Genomic DNA, 20,865 nt, shown 5'->3' on the forward strand with positions numbered 1-20,865 from the left:
TTCAGGCTTGCCGTAGTGTTGTGATCCATTTAGCGCGCAGTTTAACACCAACCGGAATCCAGCTAGAGTGCGAATCCAAAGCTTGACATCTAAGGAATAACCTAATATTTATAATATAACTATTATTGGTCTCCATGCACTAACCAGTGACACAGAGTGTGATTTAGCAATGTTCTCCTTTGCTGTAAGTGAAGCAGACAGAGCTCCCGGCTGTTTCTGGGTAACTAAGGCTTGTTAGCGGTACATGATAGCAACACGAACAGGTTTATCAACAGCCAGGCAGAGGAAACAACAATGGTAAGCAAGCCGAAATATTCGTATGTATTCCCATTTAGCTTCAGACCACATTTGGGTTTTGCCAACTACCTTAACCTCTTTAAAAGCTAATCCTTTTCGTAAAAATCCTAAATCCAGAGAAGGAGTCTGGCTCCCAGTCAGGTTGCTAAACGCAAGCAAGGAGATTCTTGTGACGATGAGGAATGGACATGTAACACTGTAAGTAAACACACTTGTTTATTACACATTTTAAAGCCTTAATCAAAGCTGCTTTATTCAGAGTTACCTGCAAAAACAACCCTATTGTTGCATGGTCTGTATAGATACGAGAGAGACCGTAGAATGCATATTAAGGAGACCTGTACGCCAAACTCTGGCTGAATTTGGCAATTAGATGTTTTCTTGTTAGTTTACTTATGCAAAGACTTCCCATAACATGTGTATGGAAATCTTCTGAACCATAACCAATCACTCTTTAAGTCTGCTGTTCATCTGGGTCTATTGTCAGGGTGTATTTCTTGGTATGGTAACTTTAATAACAAAGGAGCATGCTGCATTGAAAGGTGTGTTTTGCTTTTTCTCAGGACAAAAGAAGAAAAAGTGATAATGAGGAGAGAGAAAGCCACATTTCTCCTTTCAGAAAGCCTCTGACACAGCTGAACAGACAGCCTGAATGTTTGGATGGTGACAAGCATGTAAGCGTTTTTGAAATCTATAAATTGTTTCTGTGTGAATACTCCAATATTCAATGTCTATGCTCACTCGTTCAAAATTATTTTTACAGGAGGCATTTATTCGAAGTATCCTCGCAAAGCCATTTAAAATTCCTATTCAGAATTATACAGGTAACACTTTTTCTTGCCACCATGGATTCATGTATAGATCAATAGGTAAACAAGTATTTGCTCTGCTCTCCTGATGAATTACACACAGGCTTGCTGGGAATCAGGGCACTTGGTCTAAAGCGCGCAGGAGTAAGGAAATCACTTCACGATCCCTTCGCAGAGGACGCTTTGGTTCTTTATGAACCCCCAACTCTGAGCACTCATGACCTGATCAAAGCTGACAAGTAGGTTCAAAACACATGGGACTCTTCCTCAGTTAGATAACCTAAAATGGGCTTTGTACCGCTTTTAGAAAATACCTCATATTGTTCTGCCATTGCTATAGCTGTGCCATTGGTGGGAATGTTTAGTTTTAATCTTGTTTCCTCTGTCCTTTTCAGAGATAAACTACCAATCCATGTTGTTGTGGATCCAGTTTTAGGAAAAGTACTCAGACCCCATCAAAGAGAGGTAAACACAAGATGTATTTGTTCTTATCTTCCCTAACCATGATGTTTTTGTATCTAATAAAACATTCTGTCTTCCATTTCTGTAGGGGGTGAAGTTCCTGTGGGAGTGTGTGACAGGAAGGCGTATCCCCGGATCGTACGGCTGCATCATGGCGGATGAAATGGGCCTGGGGAAGACTTTGCAGTGTATCAGTCTCATGTGGACCCTGCTGCGCCAAAGCCCTGACGTTAAGCCCGAGATAGACAAGGTCATTGTGGTTTCACCGTCCAGTCTCGTACGCAACTGGTACAATGAAATAGCAAAGTGGCTGGGAGGACGCCTTTCACCAGTAGCCATCGACGGAGGTTCAAAGGATGAGATCGATAAAAAACTAGGTACCTCTGCCCTCTGTCTCATCATGAAAATGCACAGCAAAGTTAAAGAGGCCCTATAATGCTTTGTATCCCCTTTCGTGCAGTGTGTTATTCAGGTTTTAATGCATGTAAATGGTCTGCAAAGGCTATAATCCCAAAGTCTTTCTCTCGCAGAATTAAAAGTTCTTAAAAGATATAATATATACAATATGTCCTCTTTATTGAATAGCTGGTTATCTGATGACTATTCATGTTCTAGAATCAACATCTGGGTCAGCTTGAAGGAGAAGGACATCGTAGTCTTCTTCTTTTATATCAGATGTTGTGTTTCAGCTTTTTCTGCTGCACCAAGTGGCTAAAAGAATCTATTAAATGCCGCTTTTAAGATGGATAGATTATTTTCAGAGTCACAGACTGACGTTTTGATTACCAATTTTGATGATTTTGATTTAAAGTCATAGTAACTCTGATGGTAGTATTGCAGTCATATGTGGCCACTTATCCACGATAATTTTAAAGTATTCCACTAAACTGGATATGTATATATCACTTTTATAGTGCTCAAAGATGCTTCACAAGAAAATAAAGAAAATATCCAACATTTATGTAAAAAATAAAAAGTGTTTTGGCCTTTTGGATGTGAAGTCTGGATCAGTATACATTATATCCTTCACATACTTTTTGGGATATTGTTTGTCTGCATATTCATTTATTTGTTTTCTGTGATTTCTAGTGCAATTTGTCTCTCAACATGGTTTGAGAGTACCAACCCCGATCCTGATTATTTCATACGAAACATTCCGACTGCACGCTGCGGTTCTGCACAAGGGCAAAGTTGGACTTGTCATCTGTGACGAGGTATTTCATTATTCTTCAGAGTTGTGGCAGAATGATAAAACAATGATTTAACATTTATTTAATGTTGTGTGTGCTGTAGGGTCATCGGCTGAAGAACTCTGACAACCAGACATACCAGGCGCTGAATGCCATGAGTGCCCAGAGGAGGGTTCTGATATCAGGGACCCCAATCCAGAACGACCTACTGGAGTATTTCAGCTTGGTCCACTTTGTAAATGCTGGGATCCTGGGTTAGTAGCTTCAAAACAGCTATTACACATTTTTGTTAAATCTGCTTTTTGTTCTGATCCCCTTTTTTCTCTGACCTCTTACCTGGCAGGTACAGCCCAGGAGTTTAAAAAGCGATTTGAGCTTCCCATCCTCAGGGGTCGAGATGCAGAAGCCAGTGATAAAGACAGACAGATTGGAGAGGAAAAGCTCAAGGAGCTGATCAGCATTGTCAACAGGTGAGCTCAATGGGCATGCAATGTCATTTATATTTGAAGAGTCCCTATTATGATCATTTTCAGGTTCATATTTGTATTTTCTGCCTCTACTATGACATGTTTCCATGCTTTAAGGTTCAAAAAAGTCTTTATTTGTCTCATATTCCCTGTGCTGCAGCACCTCTGAAACCAGAGCCCAGTCTGCTATGATTGGTTAAATGGCTGGCTCAGTTACAATTTGGAGATATCCTGCCTATCACGTATAATGTGTTTCAGTACTAGCCCATAAAAGCACGAGTATTGCATAGTAATGATATCATGTTACAGAAGTGTGTGTCACATTGCACTTATTAGCTTATTTCAATCACCTGATGTGGTAAAGCATTTGTAACATTTATAGAAAATACTTTATCTGCTGAACCTGTTTTTAATATTCTGCCTCTACAGATGCTTGATAAGGAGAACATCTGACATCTTGTCTAAATATCTTCCTGTGAAAATTGAGCAGGTTGTGTGTTGCAGGTATGTCCCTTCATTTGGTTTCTTGTGATGGAAAGTTGAGTACAGGTTGTAGCAAAGACATTTTTTTTATTGTAAACGAAATGTTTTGTGGACACGAATACTGATTTCATGTTGGGAAGCACAAAATGTTTTCAAAAGTTTACGTACCAATACTAAATGTATACATTTTTTTTCAATCTGTAAATACCCTGCTTCTACCAAAATGCTATGTTTATTTGCCAAATCAAAGCCATCTTTTTTAAAGACACGGCTGTCTTAAGAAAAACTTGCAAACAATTTTTTAAATGAAGCTAATGGAAATATGATTCCAGACACATTTCAAACGGTTCTCAAAAGTATTGATCATCCACACAACTCTACTCTCAATGTCCTTGTGTGTATTGGAATATTTTAATGTACATTTGAATAATTCTATTAACTCGATGTCTGTTTCCCTGCAGGCTGACCCCTCTGCAGTCAGAGCTCTATAAGCGTTTCCTGAAACAGGCAAAGCCCATTGAGACGTTACAGCAGGGCAAAATAAGTGTCTCCTCCCTGTCTTCCATCACATCCCTTAAGAAACTGTGCAATCGTAAGTGCTTACTCCAAATATATCACACTGATGCGTTTGTGAAAAATGTAGTTATCATGCAGAAACACTGTGCATGGTTTACTCAAGTACAGGACTAATTTTGTATAAATACTCACCTCTCTTCTGTTCTGCAGACCCAGCTCTTATCTATGAGAAGTGTGTGCAGAGGGAGGAGGGCTTTGAAGGGGCGCTGGAACTGTTTCCCTCTGGCTACAGCACTAAATCTGTGGAACCTCAGCTCTCTGGTAAGAACATGTAAAAAACACAAACAGATACTCAGCACAATGACTCCTGCTGACATCATTTATCATGTTGGCAGTTAGCGTAGGAAACCTTTAGCTAAACGATGGATGGTTCTATCATTGGGTGGGACAGGTCTGCATGACTTATCAGCCACCTGTCAAATGTTTAAATAAACAAATATTCCGAAGATTCAAAGGTACAAGAAACTGGTTTTCTTTCTTCCAGGGAAAATGCTGGTTCTTGACTACATTCTGGCAATGACGAGGTCTACAACTAGTGACAAGGTGGTGCTGGTCTCCAACTACACTCAAACACTGGACCTCTTTGAGAAGCTCTGCAGATCTAGAAGGTACTTTTTCTGGGATATAACTATTTATTTCTGTCTGTTTTGTATGATTTTTCAGTGAGCAACAACCCTCCTCTTCTTGTTTTTTTACAGATACCTCTATGTGCGACTGGATGGAACCATGTCCATCAAGAAAAGGGCGAAAATTGTGGAAAAATTCAACAGTCCATCTGTGAGTTGCACCTGTGGTAAACAAATAAAAAGAAGGAATAAGCTTTGTAAGGCAGTTAAAAAAACTTCTGAATGTTTTCTTTCTCAGAATCCTGAGTTCATCTTCATGCTGAGCAGCAAGGCTGGAGGATGTGGCCTGAATCTGATTGGTGCTAATCGCTTGGTTATGTTTGATCCTGACTGGAATCCAGCCAATGATGAGCAGGCGATGGCGCGGGTCTGGAGAGACGGCCAGAAGAAGACCTGCTACATCTACAGACTGCTCTCGGTCAGTTCAACACAGTTCACAAAATTCACCATAAAAAGATCACTGCCACTGTCTCTTTCAGGTTTAAACTCAGACATATTTTCTCATGGATAAATGACTTTTCTACCTATTTAATCATTCAAAAAATTGAAGGACCTCCTAATATTTGTGTCCGAGCAGCAGGGAGCTTTTGAAAGCTGCAGACGTAGTATCCATATCTGACGTGTGTGTTTGTGTGCTGGCAGACGGGGACGATTGAGGAGAAGATCCTGCAGCGGCAGGCCCATAAGAAAGCCCTGAGCAGCTGTGTGGTAGACGAGGAGCAGGACGTGGAGCGGCACTTCTCTCTGGGCGAACTCAGAGAACTCTTCAATCTGAACGAGGAGACCATCAGCGACACACATGAGAGGTATGGAAAAGAAACAGTGCAGACTCTTTTTAGACTTTTTTTTTGTCATGCTCAGCCTTGTGAAAAAATGTGAAACTACCTATTTAGGATACATAAAATCATCATACTAAATGTGTCAAGTAATATACTGGTCTATATAAGTTAAGGATGACTCTTCTATCTTCTTGCTAATTTGACATACGTATGTAAATATTCAAATTTATAAGTCACATTTCAGGGGCTTAACACAGTGTAAATTCAAGACTTAAATTGTGCACTCTGGTGTGATGTATGTTTTAACCGTGCACACTCATCAGAATTAGAATTACTTTATTAGTCCCCGAGGGAAATTTTGTTTGGTGACAGTTGTTCCATTTTATAATAAAATAAAAGATAAGTAAAAAAATAAATGCAGTATAGTGCAATTTATATAAACATCTGTTTATGTAATTCTAATGTTAAACAAATAATATGACTTTTAAGTGTTCAATTGTTTGAATTATTTAAACAAAATAAAAACGTTATAGCTATCTTTCTATTTTTTTAATCATTATGGTTTTTATTCTATTGTAGCTTATGTGATTTATATGGTTTAGTCTATTACATTACATTTTATTTAGTTAAATCAGCTACAATCTCATTTAGTATTTAGTAAGTAATTATTGTATTCATTGTAAGTAAACTAAGTCCAACTGACAGAGAGGAGAGCAAACTGTCATACAGAAACACACAGTGGATGATTTTGTATATACTTAGGAACAGACATCAAGAAAATCAGACCCAGTACTGCCTCTTTCCTTTTTTTTTGTCAACACTAAACACAGTGCACACAAATCAAAATTAGAGGCATCAAACATAATGTTACGTTTCCTTACATGATTGTTGTGCGTGACCATCGTTTATTTTTCTGGTTATAGATGTTAGGTTTACCATGTCTCCATCTGATCATTTGCATATGACTTCCTCGAAGATCTGATTTGAGCCTGCAGCCTGAACATTGCCATAATGTATGTGATGTGCTGAGTCAGCCTCTCTTTCTCCCTCTTGTGGTTCTGTCAGGTTTCGCTGTCGCCGCTGTGTGAATGACAGGGAGGTCCGGCCTCCTGCAGAGAACTCCGACTGCACCAGTGACCTTTCTCAGTGGAACCACTGCTCTGACAAGAAGGGCCTTAGGGACCAGGTGTTGAAAGCCTCCTGGGACGCTGCCGTTTCCTTTGTCTTCCACCAGCGCTCTCATGAGGACCAGAAGGGTGTAGTATAGCAGTGGGAACTAAACAGACTTTATCACAAGATTACATGTACTGTTTGCCCTGATATTTATTTGTTATTCAGTTTTTTTTAAATGAAAGAAAATGAGAATGCATGGTTATCTTCCGTCGGTAATCCAGTTGCTTCAGCACATAAATAACTACACTTACTGGATTTGGGCCATTGCATATGAGGCTGTATCACTGTGTTTGGACTTAAAGAGAAAGGTTTCCTGTCCTACCCTGAGTGCTGGTTCTCACCTGTATGTAACTCACAGCTCTTTGTGAGACGCTAAAGGCTATAGTTTCCGTCCAGCCATCATGTACATTTTAATAGCAGAATGCACACAAATACCAGTACGTTTTAGTACTTCATACAGGCAAATAGTGCCGATGTAAGTGGGTGCGTGATTGTGTGTGCTTGTGTCTCTCCATACAAGTGCTGCTTCATTTACCATCATCAGTGTATTAATAAAAACGTTCAACGTGAAGCCACTTCTCCCTGTGTGTTTCATTAGCAAATTTGTATCATGGGTACATGGGTACACATACAAAGTAAAAAAGATAAAACGGAAGGTTATAAAGAATATAATAAAATATTTGTCAAATACACAGTTGCCTTCTCAGGCAACAGTTTTTGTTGCCTTCTTATTCCTACTGTTTTTTAATAATTGTAAACATATTGCTGTATTCCTTGGAAATAGTGTCAGACATTTGGTTTGGATTCAGTTCATCTGTTATCAATGTGAAATGTTTCCATAAATAAAATAAACTGTATGAAAAAAATACAAATATCTTTATCTAATAACTTTTGAAATGGGTACAATTATTGTAGAGCAGAACGAATAGAAAAAATGGCAAATGTATACTTTCTTTCTATTATTCAAAGAAAGAACAATAATATACGATATCAATTTTAAATACTTCCAGTGTCTTTTTTGCATGATATATTCAATGTTACCAAAATAAACAAAAAATAAATCAATTTATTTCCAAAGTATTTCTCTTTAATGGGAAGTTGAAAAATATATACCTTGGATGGGATGTACGAAAGGAATGGTGATGCTGCATCGCTCCGTTGCAGTAGGTGGCGGCATATAGCTTTCATCTTGGTTTGTAGCCTGCCATTAAAACCAGAGAACTAGAAGAGCCGGCGACTTGTTATTGTTTTATTACATCCAGGGTTAACGAAGTAGCTTTAACTCATTATTTGCCAACCACAACGTGACGCAAGGGACCTAAAGCATACGGAACCGGTGCTGTTTGCTGTCAGTTGGTTAACGTTTCTATCAGCATCGTAATTAACGACTTTGTAAATAAAACACACATAAAGGTTAGCAATGGGCGAAAGTGCAGACCAAATAAATCAGAAGGAAACATGTCTGACTTTAAGGGAGATATGTTTCCAAGCTGTCCGGGAACATTATGCAGCTCTGGGCATTCAGGCTGTTATTGGTAAGTCGTGTTCAATAACTACACAGGGAGTAAGCTAGCCTTAAGCTGTTAAAAGCTAGCATGTCATTTACCTTCGCTAATGTCACATACCCCATAAAGCTAGCATGCCATTTACCTTAGCTAAGTTTAAATATCCCCATAAGTAGAGCCAAGCAGCTAACTTTATGTCAAATTTAACTCCATTTTTAAAACTTGCAAAAAGCAATATTGTTATTAGTTGTATTATTTATTTTAGGATGGCAGTTGTTGAATGCAGGAAAGTAAATGTACTCAAGCATATCGTACTTAAGGACATTTTTTTAGGTACTTGTACTTTACCTGAGTATTTTCATTTTATGCTATACATACTTCTACTTCATTTTAGAAGCCAGTATTGTACTTTTTACTCCATTACATTTCTCTTACAGCTTTAGTTACTTTACACATTCTAAATATTAGCTTATACAAAATATAAATTAACTAATAAATCAAAACATGTACTTAAAACTCAATGTTAGACATCATTTTAATATAACAAATAGTTAAAAAATATCTCTACATGCACATGTGATAAACACATTAATGCACCAATAAGTGTGATCCACTAATTTCATATATATGCTTCTTAAGCTGCCTGTTACGCTTAACAAGTACTTTTACTTTTAGTAATTGCCATTTGGAAGGCAGGACTTGTAACAGAGTATTTACTTAGTATTGCTACTTTCACTGAAGTATGATATCTGAATACTTCTACCACTACTGAAGGATTTCCCAAACAAACTTCCCCCACAAAAAAAATCCCCTCATAATTGTCAGACTTGGCTTTGTGTAACAGATAGGTTGACGTTAAAGTTAATTTGACTGTTTACACTGCCCTTAATCTAACGTTACTTGGAGTACTTTAAAATAAACGTTACCAACTTTGGTAGATAAGCGTTTTTCTAAACTTGTAACGTTACTGTCTTTACTAACTTCCTGGTCTCTCATTGATGATTCCAATTCACTTTGAAAGATAAATCTATACTAAAGTGAGATTCTGTTTTGTTATTGCTACTCAACTACGGGGGAGAGAGTCGGTGTATACTGTTGGAATAAACTAATGCCAATCATTAATCCTAATGTAGATCTACCAACGCCTCTCATTAAGGATCTTCTTCTCCATCTGACTGTATGTCAGCTGGATGAGCTCCAGCCTGCCCTGAACAAGAGAGGTACGAACTGTGGAAGTGTATATTTCTTTTGTTGAGAGAAACCAGACTTTTGTTTTGATCAGAATTCATGATTAAGCTTTGACTTTCTATTTGCCTTCTTTCAGGTATATCAACTCATGCCGGATGGATTGGAATCCTACAGGAAATGCGTGGACTAAACCATGTAAGCACAATGGCTTCTTTGATTTTGAATCATCAGTAACAACCAGAACCTGGATGTAATATGTATCCTATCTTTCATTTCAGGCAATAAACTTCCACACAGAAGAAGAGGCCAAACAGGAAGTTATGAGAATTCTTTTCACTCTAATATTCTACGGCTACTCCAGCCAATTTGTCCAGAAAAACATCACAAACCTGAACACCCCGTCATTCCTGTTGACTGCAGCTAAATGTATCAAATATTTTTTACTTGATACTACAGTTGAGAGTTTAACTGCTGATCGGCGGCATCTTCTGAAGCTCTTAGAGAAGGGTATCAGGACGGTTTGTGTCTCGAAGTGCATGGACCTATCAGACAGGACGACGGATTTGTTTGTCCTCCATCGCCTGCTAGACCACGGGGTTGCTAGAAAAGTTGTTATGGATGTGCAATGTTCCCTGATGCTGTCCTGGATTCTACTCCACAGGGGATCTCAGTTTGTAAGCCCTGAGCTGAGGTGCCTCATGCAAAAAAAAATGGCAACCTGTAACTTACAAGCATATTCCGCCAGTGCAGACAGGGCCAGCTGCAGCTTATGCATCAGGACTGCGGCGTCAGAGGATCAAGATGATCACATTCCCTGCAAACGTTTGAAGTTGGATTGTGTCGAGGAGAAAGAATCTGGAAAAGCCAACCGTAGTGTGGACCTGCAGGTTCTCTGTCAAAGCTTCGCTCCGTCTGAGGGGCCCTCAGCAGGGGCCTGTCCATTGGGACGGATCGAATCTCTGGAGATCAGGAAGTGTCGGTCCGACTCCTTCGCAGTGCTGAACAACGCCCTGCCCACATGTTTCTACCTGCGCTCTCTAACTCTTCATAGCATTGGTAAGGGTCTCATTTATAACTGTTTATGAACAAACCTCCAACATTGGTAGCAGTGGATCATTTTTATTTATCCCTGACATTACCTTGAACTCCATTCTATAATCTTGCAAGTTATGGAATTATTATCAGTAGCATGAAACTTAAATGTCCCAAACTTGCCTTCAAGAGGTTCCCCTAAAATCTCCAAATGTTCAGCTGTGTGTCGCTCAGGTGGATGGTACAGTATGCCGGGTTGGGTGGATTAGTTAAAACATTTATTCTGTTACAATTACTAATTACCTTTAACAAATATATAATATCAGTATCCTAAACTCAGTATCATAATATAAAAGTAATATAACCTCTGTGTTACTTCAAATAAATTCAAATGCAACCCAAATAAATCAAATCAAATAAATCAAATCAATAATCAAATCAAATAATCTCATACAGAAGGCTTTTACTGAAAGAGGCTCTATTGTGCTGTTTGGGGTTTTCCCTTTCCTGTAGTGTGTTGGATAGGTTTTAGTGTATGTCAATGGTCTGCAAAGGTTAAAATCCCAAACTCCCCACCCTCTGCCTGAAATACCTCCATTGGACACCTTTGTTTACATCTTCAGCATAGTGACATCACTATGCAACACTTGCATTTCTATTGGCTAGTACTCCAGCACATTGTACATGATATGCTAAGGGGCGGGACATTTCGAACAGGTTGACCACTCACAACAGAGCAGCCCAGCTTACCAATCAGAGCAGACTGGGCTCTGGTTTCAGACAGAGGGTGAAAAGAGGTGCTGCAGCACAGGCAGTATGAGAACAATAAAGAGCTTTTTGAACTTTAAGAAATTCTGAAAATGCAGATGAATGCACATTAAAGGAGCCTCAAAAATGTATTCTAAATGTTGTCATTGAACTCGTGTAGAGAATGTTGCTGTAGTGAATCTATTGAACAAAGTTGAGGCTAACTTTACTATCAGAATAGTTAAACCTGACTTATTTCTGTTTCTGTCTGTATGCAGCCACATTCAGGGACACAGATGTGTTGGGCCTGGCCAAAGCCCTGAAGCAGCTGACAGAGAGCTCGCGCTGCTCCCTCACGGAGCTCAGCATCAGCATCCTGCCCTACACCGGCCTGGTGGAGTTCCTGCTGGATGCAAACCCCAACCTGACCTCCCTGCATGTGGAGATCCAAACTGCGATGGTGGGGTCACGCCTCTTACTGCATCACCCCGGAGCCGAGGATCCAGACATGCCAGGTGCTTTGAAGCTACCAAAATGAAGTAATACCTGAGCAGGAAGTGTATCCGGCCTGTTGAACCAGCAATGTGCTAAGAACGGCTGCCCGATTGGGATTATTTTGTGTGATATTGCCATCACGATAGAGGAAGAAGTGATTGTTTTTACATCATTATTCTCACCCTTGAAACATTTAACAAATAGTTGCTTCCTGCTATTTGAATATCACTTTGTACTTCAGATGGGTCATGAAACAAGAGCAGTCAGAAGTTTAAAAAGTTAAGACAAACTTATTTAGGAGATAAAACTAAAAGAAAAAAGGCAAACAGTTGAATTGTACTCTCTAAGGTGACACTTCCCTATCCCCCACAGAGCTGCCCCTGGAGAAGCTGTCAGTCAAAGTGGCGGAGCTGCAGCAAACAGACCTGCACTTCATCAGGACTGTGCTGAGACACTGTCCTCATCTCACCTCACTCCACGTCGCTGGGATGAGATTACCAACCGGCTCCTCTCAGAACCTCCTGCTTAGCACTCTCTCAGGTAATGTCCCTGTAGGCTACTGAAAGGCACAGAGCACCAGGGTACGGAGGGCTGATAGAGGTCTAAGTCAAAACAACTCAAACAAATTGACATCCTGACTCATGAGTCTGCTGATATGTAGATAAAAAAGGCCCAAACAAAGGCTCCTCTGAGTGTTGTAGCAGCTGTTTAGGTAATATCTGTGCCCTAAAAATCATAATATTTGTGAGTATTACAAAGATTTATGTCTTGTTTTGTTTTTTCGTCTTCTTTTTGCGTTTATTGATTGTAAATTAGGTATAGAATAACACCAGCCTTATCTTTAAAGATCTGCTTAAATGTTATATTAACTACTTTTGACATTCTGAAACGTGAACCAAATGAAAGCACAACTGATTCTGGGTTTTATACTGATATATAGTTGGTTTCAAAACCTTTCAAATATTATTTTAGCTAAAAATATTCCATTTGTTAAATATAGACACATGACCAAAAGCAGTCTTGATGCGGATATTGTTTTTTAAGGACAAACATTATGTTCTGAGGGGACATTTTACTATGGAAAAATAAGCCTTTCAGATTACATTGCATTTTATTGCGCTACATTTTGTCCTAGGTGATTTACAATAAAACAACCATGAACATACAATCTCAGAACAGCCAACTTCTGCAGGTAGCTTTCAGTAAGCCAAACCATTGTGCTGCTGCATTGGCTTCAAAGCCGTTATTTACCTGCCTGATAAATGTATCTGACTAACAGTATTATCTGAAGTGCTGTCAGTAATGACTTGTTCTCCACTCTTAGGATCCAATCGCCTCTTGACGAGTCTCCACCTGGAGGACGTGAAGCTGTCCGATTGTCTCCCTGAAATCCTGAATCTACTGAGAGACTGCAAATTGGAAGGTAAGAATACGATACTGAATCACAGCAGGCTTTTCCAAAGTGTGAATGGGACCCTGTGGAACACAAAAAGAAAGGAGATCTGTTTTCCCTCAAGATTAAACAACATGACTGAAATGAAACCAAATGCACACATCTTCAACACTCAACACCCTTCCAATTGTACAGACCTTTTAGAAAAGTACTGAAATACTAATACTAATGGTATGTCCTGCACTCACACACTGATGTCTCTTTTGAGAGACCCTATATTCTGAAAGGGTCCAACATTTCTATAATCCTCCAGAAGGGCCGTTGACATTGACGTGTTGACATTTGAACTCCTGAGCTATACACTCACATTTACACTTCTCATCTGTTTATTCCAAATATCAACATATTTATATTGCATTCAAGTTTTTATTCTACTGAACATTATGAGACAGAATATATTTTTAAAAATCCAACTAAACAAACAAATCAAATACTGTTTCCTTCACTGTTTGTGTTCATAACATGATTTGGAGCCCAGGATAATAAAAGAAAAAGTGGTTAAAAAGTTTCCTCATGATTTTTAAAGCTGCTTTATAAAATTATCGCTTACTTTTTAGGGCAAAAATACAAATCAGAAACAGGTTTATTGCATAGGTTAACACATACAGTACGATGAATTTTCCTTGGTGCGTACATAAACACAGTAAAAGAACATTAAAAAGTAAGAAAAAACAACAAATATTAAAACTATTGTACGTTAAGATAAGAACATTATTTATATGAAATCTGGATTGTGCATTATACTATTGCAAAGTGTTTGGAATAATACAATTAAATCAAATATGTGCGGTATTGTTATGGACGCTGATGAGAGGTAGCTAAATTATTTTTAGCCTTGAGTAAGGACACAGGTTACATTACAGGTTAAACAACAAGCTAAACTTGGCTCTTTTTAAATGTATTCATCTCGATCAGCATGTTGCTTCGTCCAGAGCTCCGTGCACGGTGGAACTGTTTCATTTGTCTCTCTTCCTCAGAGCTGCGCCTGAATGACTGCCGCCTTCTTGAGAGGTGGAGCGACAAGCAGGAGAGTCTGCATCAGCTGGTGACTGCTCTGAAGATGCTGCCCTCTCTACACACACTCAGCCTGGCGCAGAACCGGATTGGTAAGCACTTCTCTCACGATTTCTTCTATCACAGGTTTATGCATATAGTAGAAGGTGGCTTTAAAAATGACCCAGGAAGAAAATATTGTTGGTTGAGAGCTAATCAGAGCTAGATAGAGAGAGAATATTGGACTTCCATTTATTTATTTAAACCCTAATGTTGTTCAGTGTTGGACTTACTCAAATGTTCTTCATGTAAGGTAATGATATGCTAATGATCTCTGCACATTTATCCAGCATGCGTTAGAATTATTGCTGCTTTGATTTATTGAAACATTTCCATCCAAATCTGCTGTGTTCGTAACGTGACTGTCTGTGTCCACAGCTAAGCACGTGTGTGTGCTGGCAGATCTGTTCTCAGGACCCTCCCCGAGCCCACTGAAGAGACTCAACATCAGGTGAGGGATAGCAGTAGGCTTCCTCCTCTCCACCTCGCTGCTGATTCAAGATTTGACATATCTGCTTAAAGATTTAGCTTCCAAACATTAAAGAAGCTTAGCTACATCCAAGGTCATGTTCAAGATTGAAATGCACGTTACATCTATTATATTTGTACCTTATTACTACAGATAGTGTAACACTTTTAAGATCCATAAGTAGTTTAATTGTATTTACTGAAGTTGTATTTGGTAGATAATTCTTCTGTTCTCCACCTGAGTGACATTTTGAGTGCAGGCCCTTCACTTGTAACATCCTCTGCTGGTATCAGTGACTACATCCTAATGTGCTGCCTCATGTCCTTAACAGCTCCAACTTCATCCTGCCTGCCGAGCTGCTGGAGTTCTCTAAGAGGCTGAGGAGACACCCCCCACCCCAGAGACTGACACTCGACCTCAGGAAGAACCCAGGGGACAGAGACCCCGACACATGGAGCTCTGCTCTGCAGAAGCTGCAGCCCTTCTGTGTTTCACTGGTGGAAGAATGGAGTTCCTCCAACACCATGGCTGACTACATCAGCAACATGTGAACTAGCACCCTGTTGGAGATGGGGGGGGGGGGGGGCTGAACAGTTCTACAGAACAATGACTCAGCAGTTTGAGTTCAGTGGAGAAACTTAGGAGATTTTTTACAGTCTAATTTATCAAACCACATCTGCAGCTTGGACCACTTCACCACTGTCCATTTGATACAAATAAAATGAATACTTTCACCATGTTTAAAAGCTCTGGGGGGTGGGGGGCAGGATATATATCATTTATTTCTTCATTATTGGGGCCCTATTATGCTTTTTTAGGTTTTCCCTTTCCTGTAGTGTGTTATATAGGTTTTTGTGTATGTAAAAGGTCTGCAAAGTTCTCTCCAGAGGCAGCTTCTCTCCCACACAATCCCCCCTAACTGAAACACCTCCATTGGACTCCTTTGCTTACTTATGAACATAGTGACATCACTATGTAACACTTGCACTTCTATTGGCTAGCGCTCCAACACCTTGGACATGATTTGCTAAGGGGTGGGACATCTCTAAGTGGGCTCTGGTTTCAGACAGAGGGTGAAAAAAGGTGCTGCAGCACAGGCAGTGTGAGACAAATAGAATGAGCTTTAGCATGAAAAAAGCAGGAAAGATTGACACAGTTTGACATTTGAATCTTTTATTAAACCAACGTCCGTTACACTTCCAGAGTCTTCCCTCGGACAGAGTGTGAGTGACAGTGGACATTAAGATACAACTGAAAAAAACCTGGAGGATTGACGTCGAGGTGAAGAGAAGTTTCACAGCAGCTATCTCACACCTCCTCCTCGCGGTCATTTTCTTTAAATTAGACGAACAGCATCGACATTGACTACCAAATCATCATTAGTAGGAACCAAGTAGAAAAAACAATCAGAAAAAACGGATTAAAAGAGTTTAATCTTTTTCTTAGTGTATTTTTTAAAGCTAAATACTGTAACACTTATTTTCTGTAAATTTGTTTTTCCTTGTATATTCTCATATTTTTTAGTAAATTCAAGTCGAGAGTGAAGACCCTATGTCTGCATGCTAATCAGTTGATTTGCTGGGTCTATCTACAACCATCGCTTACATAAAACAAAGACACTCGCATAAACACACACCACTTACACACTCATACACACTGCCGCAATATTTCAACCTGGCGTTCACTGTGAATTTACAGGGGGAGAAACATGGCTGTTTCAAACATCATAAAGAAGTCAGTTGTCAAATGAGGGATTAAGTTTGTTCATATTTTATTCTTTTGTGCAATTTGTGAATTTTCTCTAAGAAACAGTTGGCAGGACAAATGAGTTTACCTTAAAAAAAAAGAACAGATCCTAAAAAAACTGCCGTAGCAATCTGGTATGCTCAAAGGGCTCTGTTAGCGGATAGGAAGCTAACAACGGCTAACTTTTACTGTAGTTTCTTGTTAGTCTTAGTCACCAATGCATCTCTTCGTTACCTGTGTTTGGAGTTAGGACAGTGGTTAAACCTGGCAACCCCACTATGAGGACAGGACGTTAGCATCAATTATCTGTGAGGTTAAGTGGCTAGTCTGTCTCTCTTTGCACAGAATATTCACAGAAAATATTCTGAGACCTTTAATCTCAATCTTTCTCAGAACTGTACTTAAATCATATTTTTTTTAAATCCTCTAGACAAATCACTTCTTTTCAGAATATGAAACAGACGCACAGTTAAAGGGCTTAAAAACACTTTGTGGTACTCGAATGGATAATGGTTGGAAATCAGTTTGGACATGTGTTCGAATTGCCTCCATAAGTGTGACGAAAATTTACACCAACAAGGGAGGAAATAAGAAAATGAACTTCCACCGTAACCTATGGTCTCTTTTTTTCTCTATATACTTATTTTACAGACTTTAAAGTGTCAATGTACATCTTTGTGGAGTGTGTATGTTAAGTGAGTGAGGTGCACTTCACACACAGCGACATAAATCAATATTCACAAAATATTTAGCCACGTCAGACTGAGTGTCACCTGGACCTTTAAGGTGGAAGTGTTTCTCACGATGGTTCGTTTTCACCCAAAAAACCCAAATGAATGGAACTAGCACAGCAACGTTCACACAGTCATACTGAAGACTACAGTTGAACATACACACACTCTTGCGCTGTAACAAAAACACTCACTTGGAGCCTACATTACAATATCTTGAGAAGGCATGAAGGAAATCTCAAATAAATATAAATAAATTAAATCATATAAAATGAATAGGTTAAAAAACATAGAAATTCTGTTAAATACAGCAAACTGAATAACAATAAACAACAGTACTCGCTCATAGACGGAGATGGACGCAAGAGATGGGTACATTTTGTAAACAATGACAGACGGACGGACACATTCACAAATCATTAGTGAGCAGAAAGGCCTGTTGGGGCGCAGTGGTGCGGGGGCGGTCAGGTGTGTGTGTGTGTGTGTGTGAGGGGTGGGGGGGGGTGAGCATGCTGTGTCGAACATTATGATGGAGCCTGATTGGCAGTGCTGCAATCGCCCCTACTCCTGAAGGAATGTGTTCAAGGACTGCAGGACAGACATGACCAGATTTCCCCAAGATGACCTAACGATATAGAATACAAGACTGTTTGGTTATCATGTAACAACCAATCATCTGTCAGAGCCACGAGTCCCCGTCTCATTACTTACTAGCAGCTAACTAGTCCAAGTGATCAGAACATGAATACCAGCGCTGTATGCTCTAGCACTGACGGTCCTGTACGGCATATACCAAACAGTACGTAGTGTATAAATAAAGCAAAAGTATAGAGAACACATTCAAACATATAAAGATTATATTAACGTTTTCTCCTGACAAACATACAGGGGTTTGTCTGTTACAGTCTCAAATGTTCTAGTGCAGGGGTGTCCAAACTATGGCCCGGGGGCCAAATGCGGCCTGCATGCCATTTTGAATCGGCCCTCTGCAAGTTCTAAAAGTATAATGGAAAATGGCCCACAAATTAAACTTTTGCTTGTCTTATATTGTTTTAAATTATGTATTGTTTTATTGTTTAAATATAATAAACGATATTCACCTCTATAAGTGACCCAAGCTGTCAGTATAATTTTCTGTATGTGGCCCTCGGTGAAAAAAGTTTGGACACCCCTGTTGTAGTGCGACCATTAGTTTGTGGTGGCTAAAGTTATACAACCAAAGTTAGGTTCTTGCACATTGAGTCGGTGTGATGGCCCTAAAATGATTTTCTAGCTGTCCTCTTTGTTTTAGTATCAACCATTGCTCCAACATGTTTATTTATGGATGGCAAAATTTCACTTCAAGTATGGGCATAATCCCAAAGTAAAGAGGACAATCGGTTTTAGCAACATAGCTAACCCCATAGCCGCCTCAGTTAACAAGTAAGCAAGACAGTTAAATTAGCTGTATCTTTATTTTGTTAATATCTAATTGAAACATTTGCGTTTATGCTACTAAAGCTATTTTCGCCAAGAGGAAAATATGGTGTATGGTACCTTTAAGTGTGCTTTCCAACACTCAACAGAATTGGATAATAGTTTAGCACTGGACTCAACATAGCTGACTATATGTTAAGGTATGCTAACTGTTAGCGTGGAACTTCAGAGCTGTGTCCAAACTCTTCATTTTATCGTACTGATATTATGTGTTGTGTTAGTGGTATGTAAATGTAGCATAGTAAATGTGTTAATATGCATACAACATTTACAGAACTATAAACAGGGTCTCTAATGCTATATAGAATGCAGTTTAATTATTCCCTCACTGTCATACACAGTATGAACGTATGATGGAAAACCACTAGCGACAATGTGGTGTAGATTTATTAATTATTATACTTGTGTCACTTTTTCCCAGCAATACATCATATTATTTCCTTATGATATAATGAATTAAATCAACTAACTGGAACCAGAAATGCCTGGAAAATTAATGGAAGGATTGGAAATCGTTCATCAATGCTGTATGCTATGTTCACTTCATGCTTAACATTTTTAACAACCTGAAAACAGTTTATGCGGATGTGTGTATAAAGCCAAGATGGGGGGCATTATGGACCCTTGAACAACCATAAGAGCTACTTGAGTATCCACCACTTATCACTGTCTTCTTCTACAGCTACATTTGTTTAACATTGGACAACACCTGACTAACGTAACGATGTAACCAAGGTTTTGTCCTCTGGTTCCTGTCCCAGCTGGCAGTGTAAAAAATGTCAGACCGGGTCTCACCTTCACCCTGCTGTCTGAGCCGTATCTCCAGCAGTATAACAGTACTGATGGAATGTTGCAGTCAGGCTACATCTTGTGGAAATCTGGTGCTGAACCATACAGATGCATTGCTTAGTGTGTGAGCGACATGTTAATGCATCCTTCATCTGAGTGATCGTTGATTAGATGCTATCGTACACTGCAGGGTCTGCAGAAGATGGAACCCTGGGGAAAGGATTTTAAGGTATGTGCATGTATGGCTATATGTGTGTTCATTTCAATGTGACATGGGTGGGAAAACGATATAATTTCATACAAAACACAGATTTAAAATGAACCCTTGAGAAAGTGCTGGAGACACCGACGTCAAGCCAAAGAGAAGAAAAAAAAGATCCTGATGAGCTCCCTGCTGTTTCTTCCGACTATGTGTGTGATAATGCATGTGAAGGCACACACAGTGCTGTAAGCATATGAAAACCTTGCAACTGAAAAACTAGTGGTTTTTTTCTTTCAGTAAATGTCAGTTAAAGGACTACATCTACAGATAGAGATAGAAAAAAAAACAGCTGGCTCAACTGAAATTGTACAGCGGTAAAACAAGGCAGTTTTGTAAGTCCGAGAAAAGTAAACCTGTTGGAGAGGCAACGATGTGTGTGTACGATGTGCTGGGGGAGGGACTGGCGGGGGGTTGGTTATAGGGAGTGCAAGGGGTTAATTATGGACTGTGTGTGTGTTTCTGTGTCTGCGTGTGGTGGGGGGGCTATAGGATTCCATCCATGAAGCTGGTGTCCAGCCGCTGGATGAGCACCCGGATGAAGGACATCTCCTTGCGGGTGTTTTCAAAGATGACCCGGGGGTCATCGGACTGGCAGCGCAGGCAGTTGGGGGCCATCACCATGGCCAGGTTGTTCACGTCCATCTTGGTGATGACCACGTTGGCAGGCTGGGCGAAAATCTGAACACACAACGTACAGCAGTCTGACGGTCGCTTTAACTCCAGTTCAAGGTAGACATTTCCCATCCCATGAGGATTTTGGGGGCGGCACAGAAACATGGTGTTTGCATACAGTCTGTGAATACTCGAACATGTCTTTGTGCCTTCAACAAGTCTTTACATTTGCCTTGTTTGATTAAGTATGGGTTAGAGTGAGTGTGTGTGTGTGTGTGTGTGTGTGTGTGTGTGTGTGTGTGTGTGTGTGTGTGTGTGTGTGTGTGTGTAGACATGTCTTTTGAGTTAAATGATTTTTATTTATCTTATTGTATTCTATAAACTACTGACATTTGTCGGAATTCAACAAACACTGGAATGGCTGCCTGACATGTAGAGATACAAA

The 20,865-nt window shown here is 39.6% G+C and overlaps 3 protein-coding genes across 3 annotated transcripts in view; 2 read left to right on the plus strand and 1 right to left on the minus strand.

The window, feature by feature from the left end:
* The first annotated feature begins 51 nt into the window (after window positions 1-51).
* Window positions 52-7,554, plus strand: rad54l (RAD54 like). Its single transcript, XM_063891648.1, has 18 exons — window positions 52-297; window positions 415-495; window positions 861-971; window positions 1,061-1,121; window positions 1,210-1,345; window positions 1,502-1,571; window positions 1,657-1,945; window positions 2,658-2,782; window positions 2,862-3,012; window positions 3,102-3,228; window positions 3,655-3,729; window positions 4,170-4,300; window positions 4,435-4,545; window positions 4,769-4,892; window positions 4,983-5,061; window positions 5,149-5,328; window positions 5,553-5,716; window positions 6,755-7,554. Exons 1-18 carry the CDS (start codon window positions 295-297, stop codon window positions 6,954-6,956), a joined length of 2,220 nt encoding a protein of 739 aa, XP_063747718.1. The 5' UTR covers window positions 52-294; the 3' UTR covers window positions 6,957-7,554.
* Window positions 7,555-8,098: 544 nt separating this feature from the next.
* Window positions 8,099-17,750, plus strand: lrrc41 (leucine rich repeat containing 41). The gene is made up of 10 exons (XM_063892238.1): window positions 8,099-8,397; window positions 9,501-9,587; window positions 9,692-9,750; window positions 9,834-10,611; window positions 11,613-11,849; window positions 12,202-12,369; window positions 13,154-13,252; window positions 14,260-14,388; window positions 14,714-14,786; window positions 15,136-17,750. Exons 1-10 carry the CDS (start codon window positions 8,283-8,285, stop codon window positions 15,353-15,355), a joined length of 1,965 nt encoding a protein of 654 aa, XP_063748308.1. The 5' UTR covers window positions 8,099-8,282; the 3' UTR covers window positions 15,356-17,750.
* Window positions 15,961-20,865, minus strand: part of arhgap39 (Rho GTPase activating protein 39) — a 69,383-nt gene continuing 64,478 nt past the window's right edge. Inside the window, exon 11 of the mRNA XM_063892237.1 lies at window positions 15,961-20,486. Within this exon, the coding sequence (XP_063748307.1) occupies window positions 20,292-20,486 (195 nt within the window). The 3' untranslated portion in view covers window positions 15,961-20,291. The remainder of the gene's footprint in view (window positions 20,487-20,865) is intronic.

This window comes from Eleginops maclovinus, chromosome 9 (genome assembly GCF_036324505.1).
Source record: "Eleginops maclovinus isolate JMC-PN-2008 ecotype Puerto Natales chromosome 9, JC_Emac_rtc_rv5, whole genome shotgun sequence".
NCBI classification, from domain to species: Eukaryota; Metazoa; Chordata; class Actinopteri; order Perciformes; family Eleginopidae; genus Eleginops; species Eleginops maclovinus.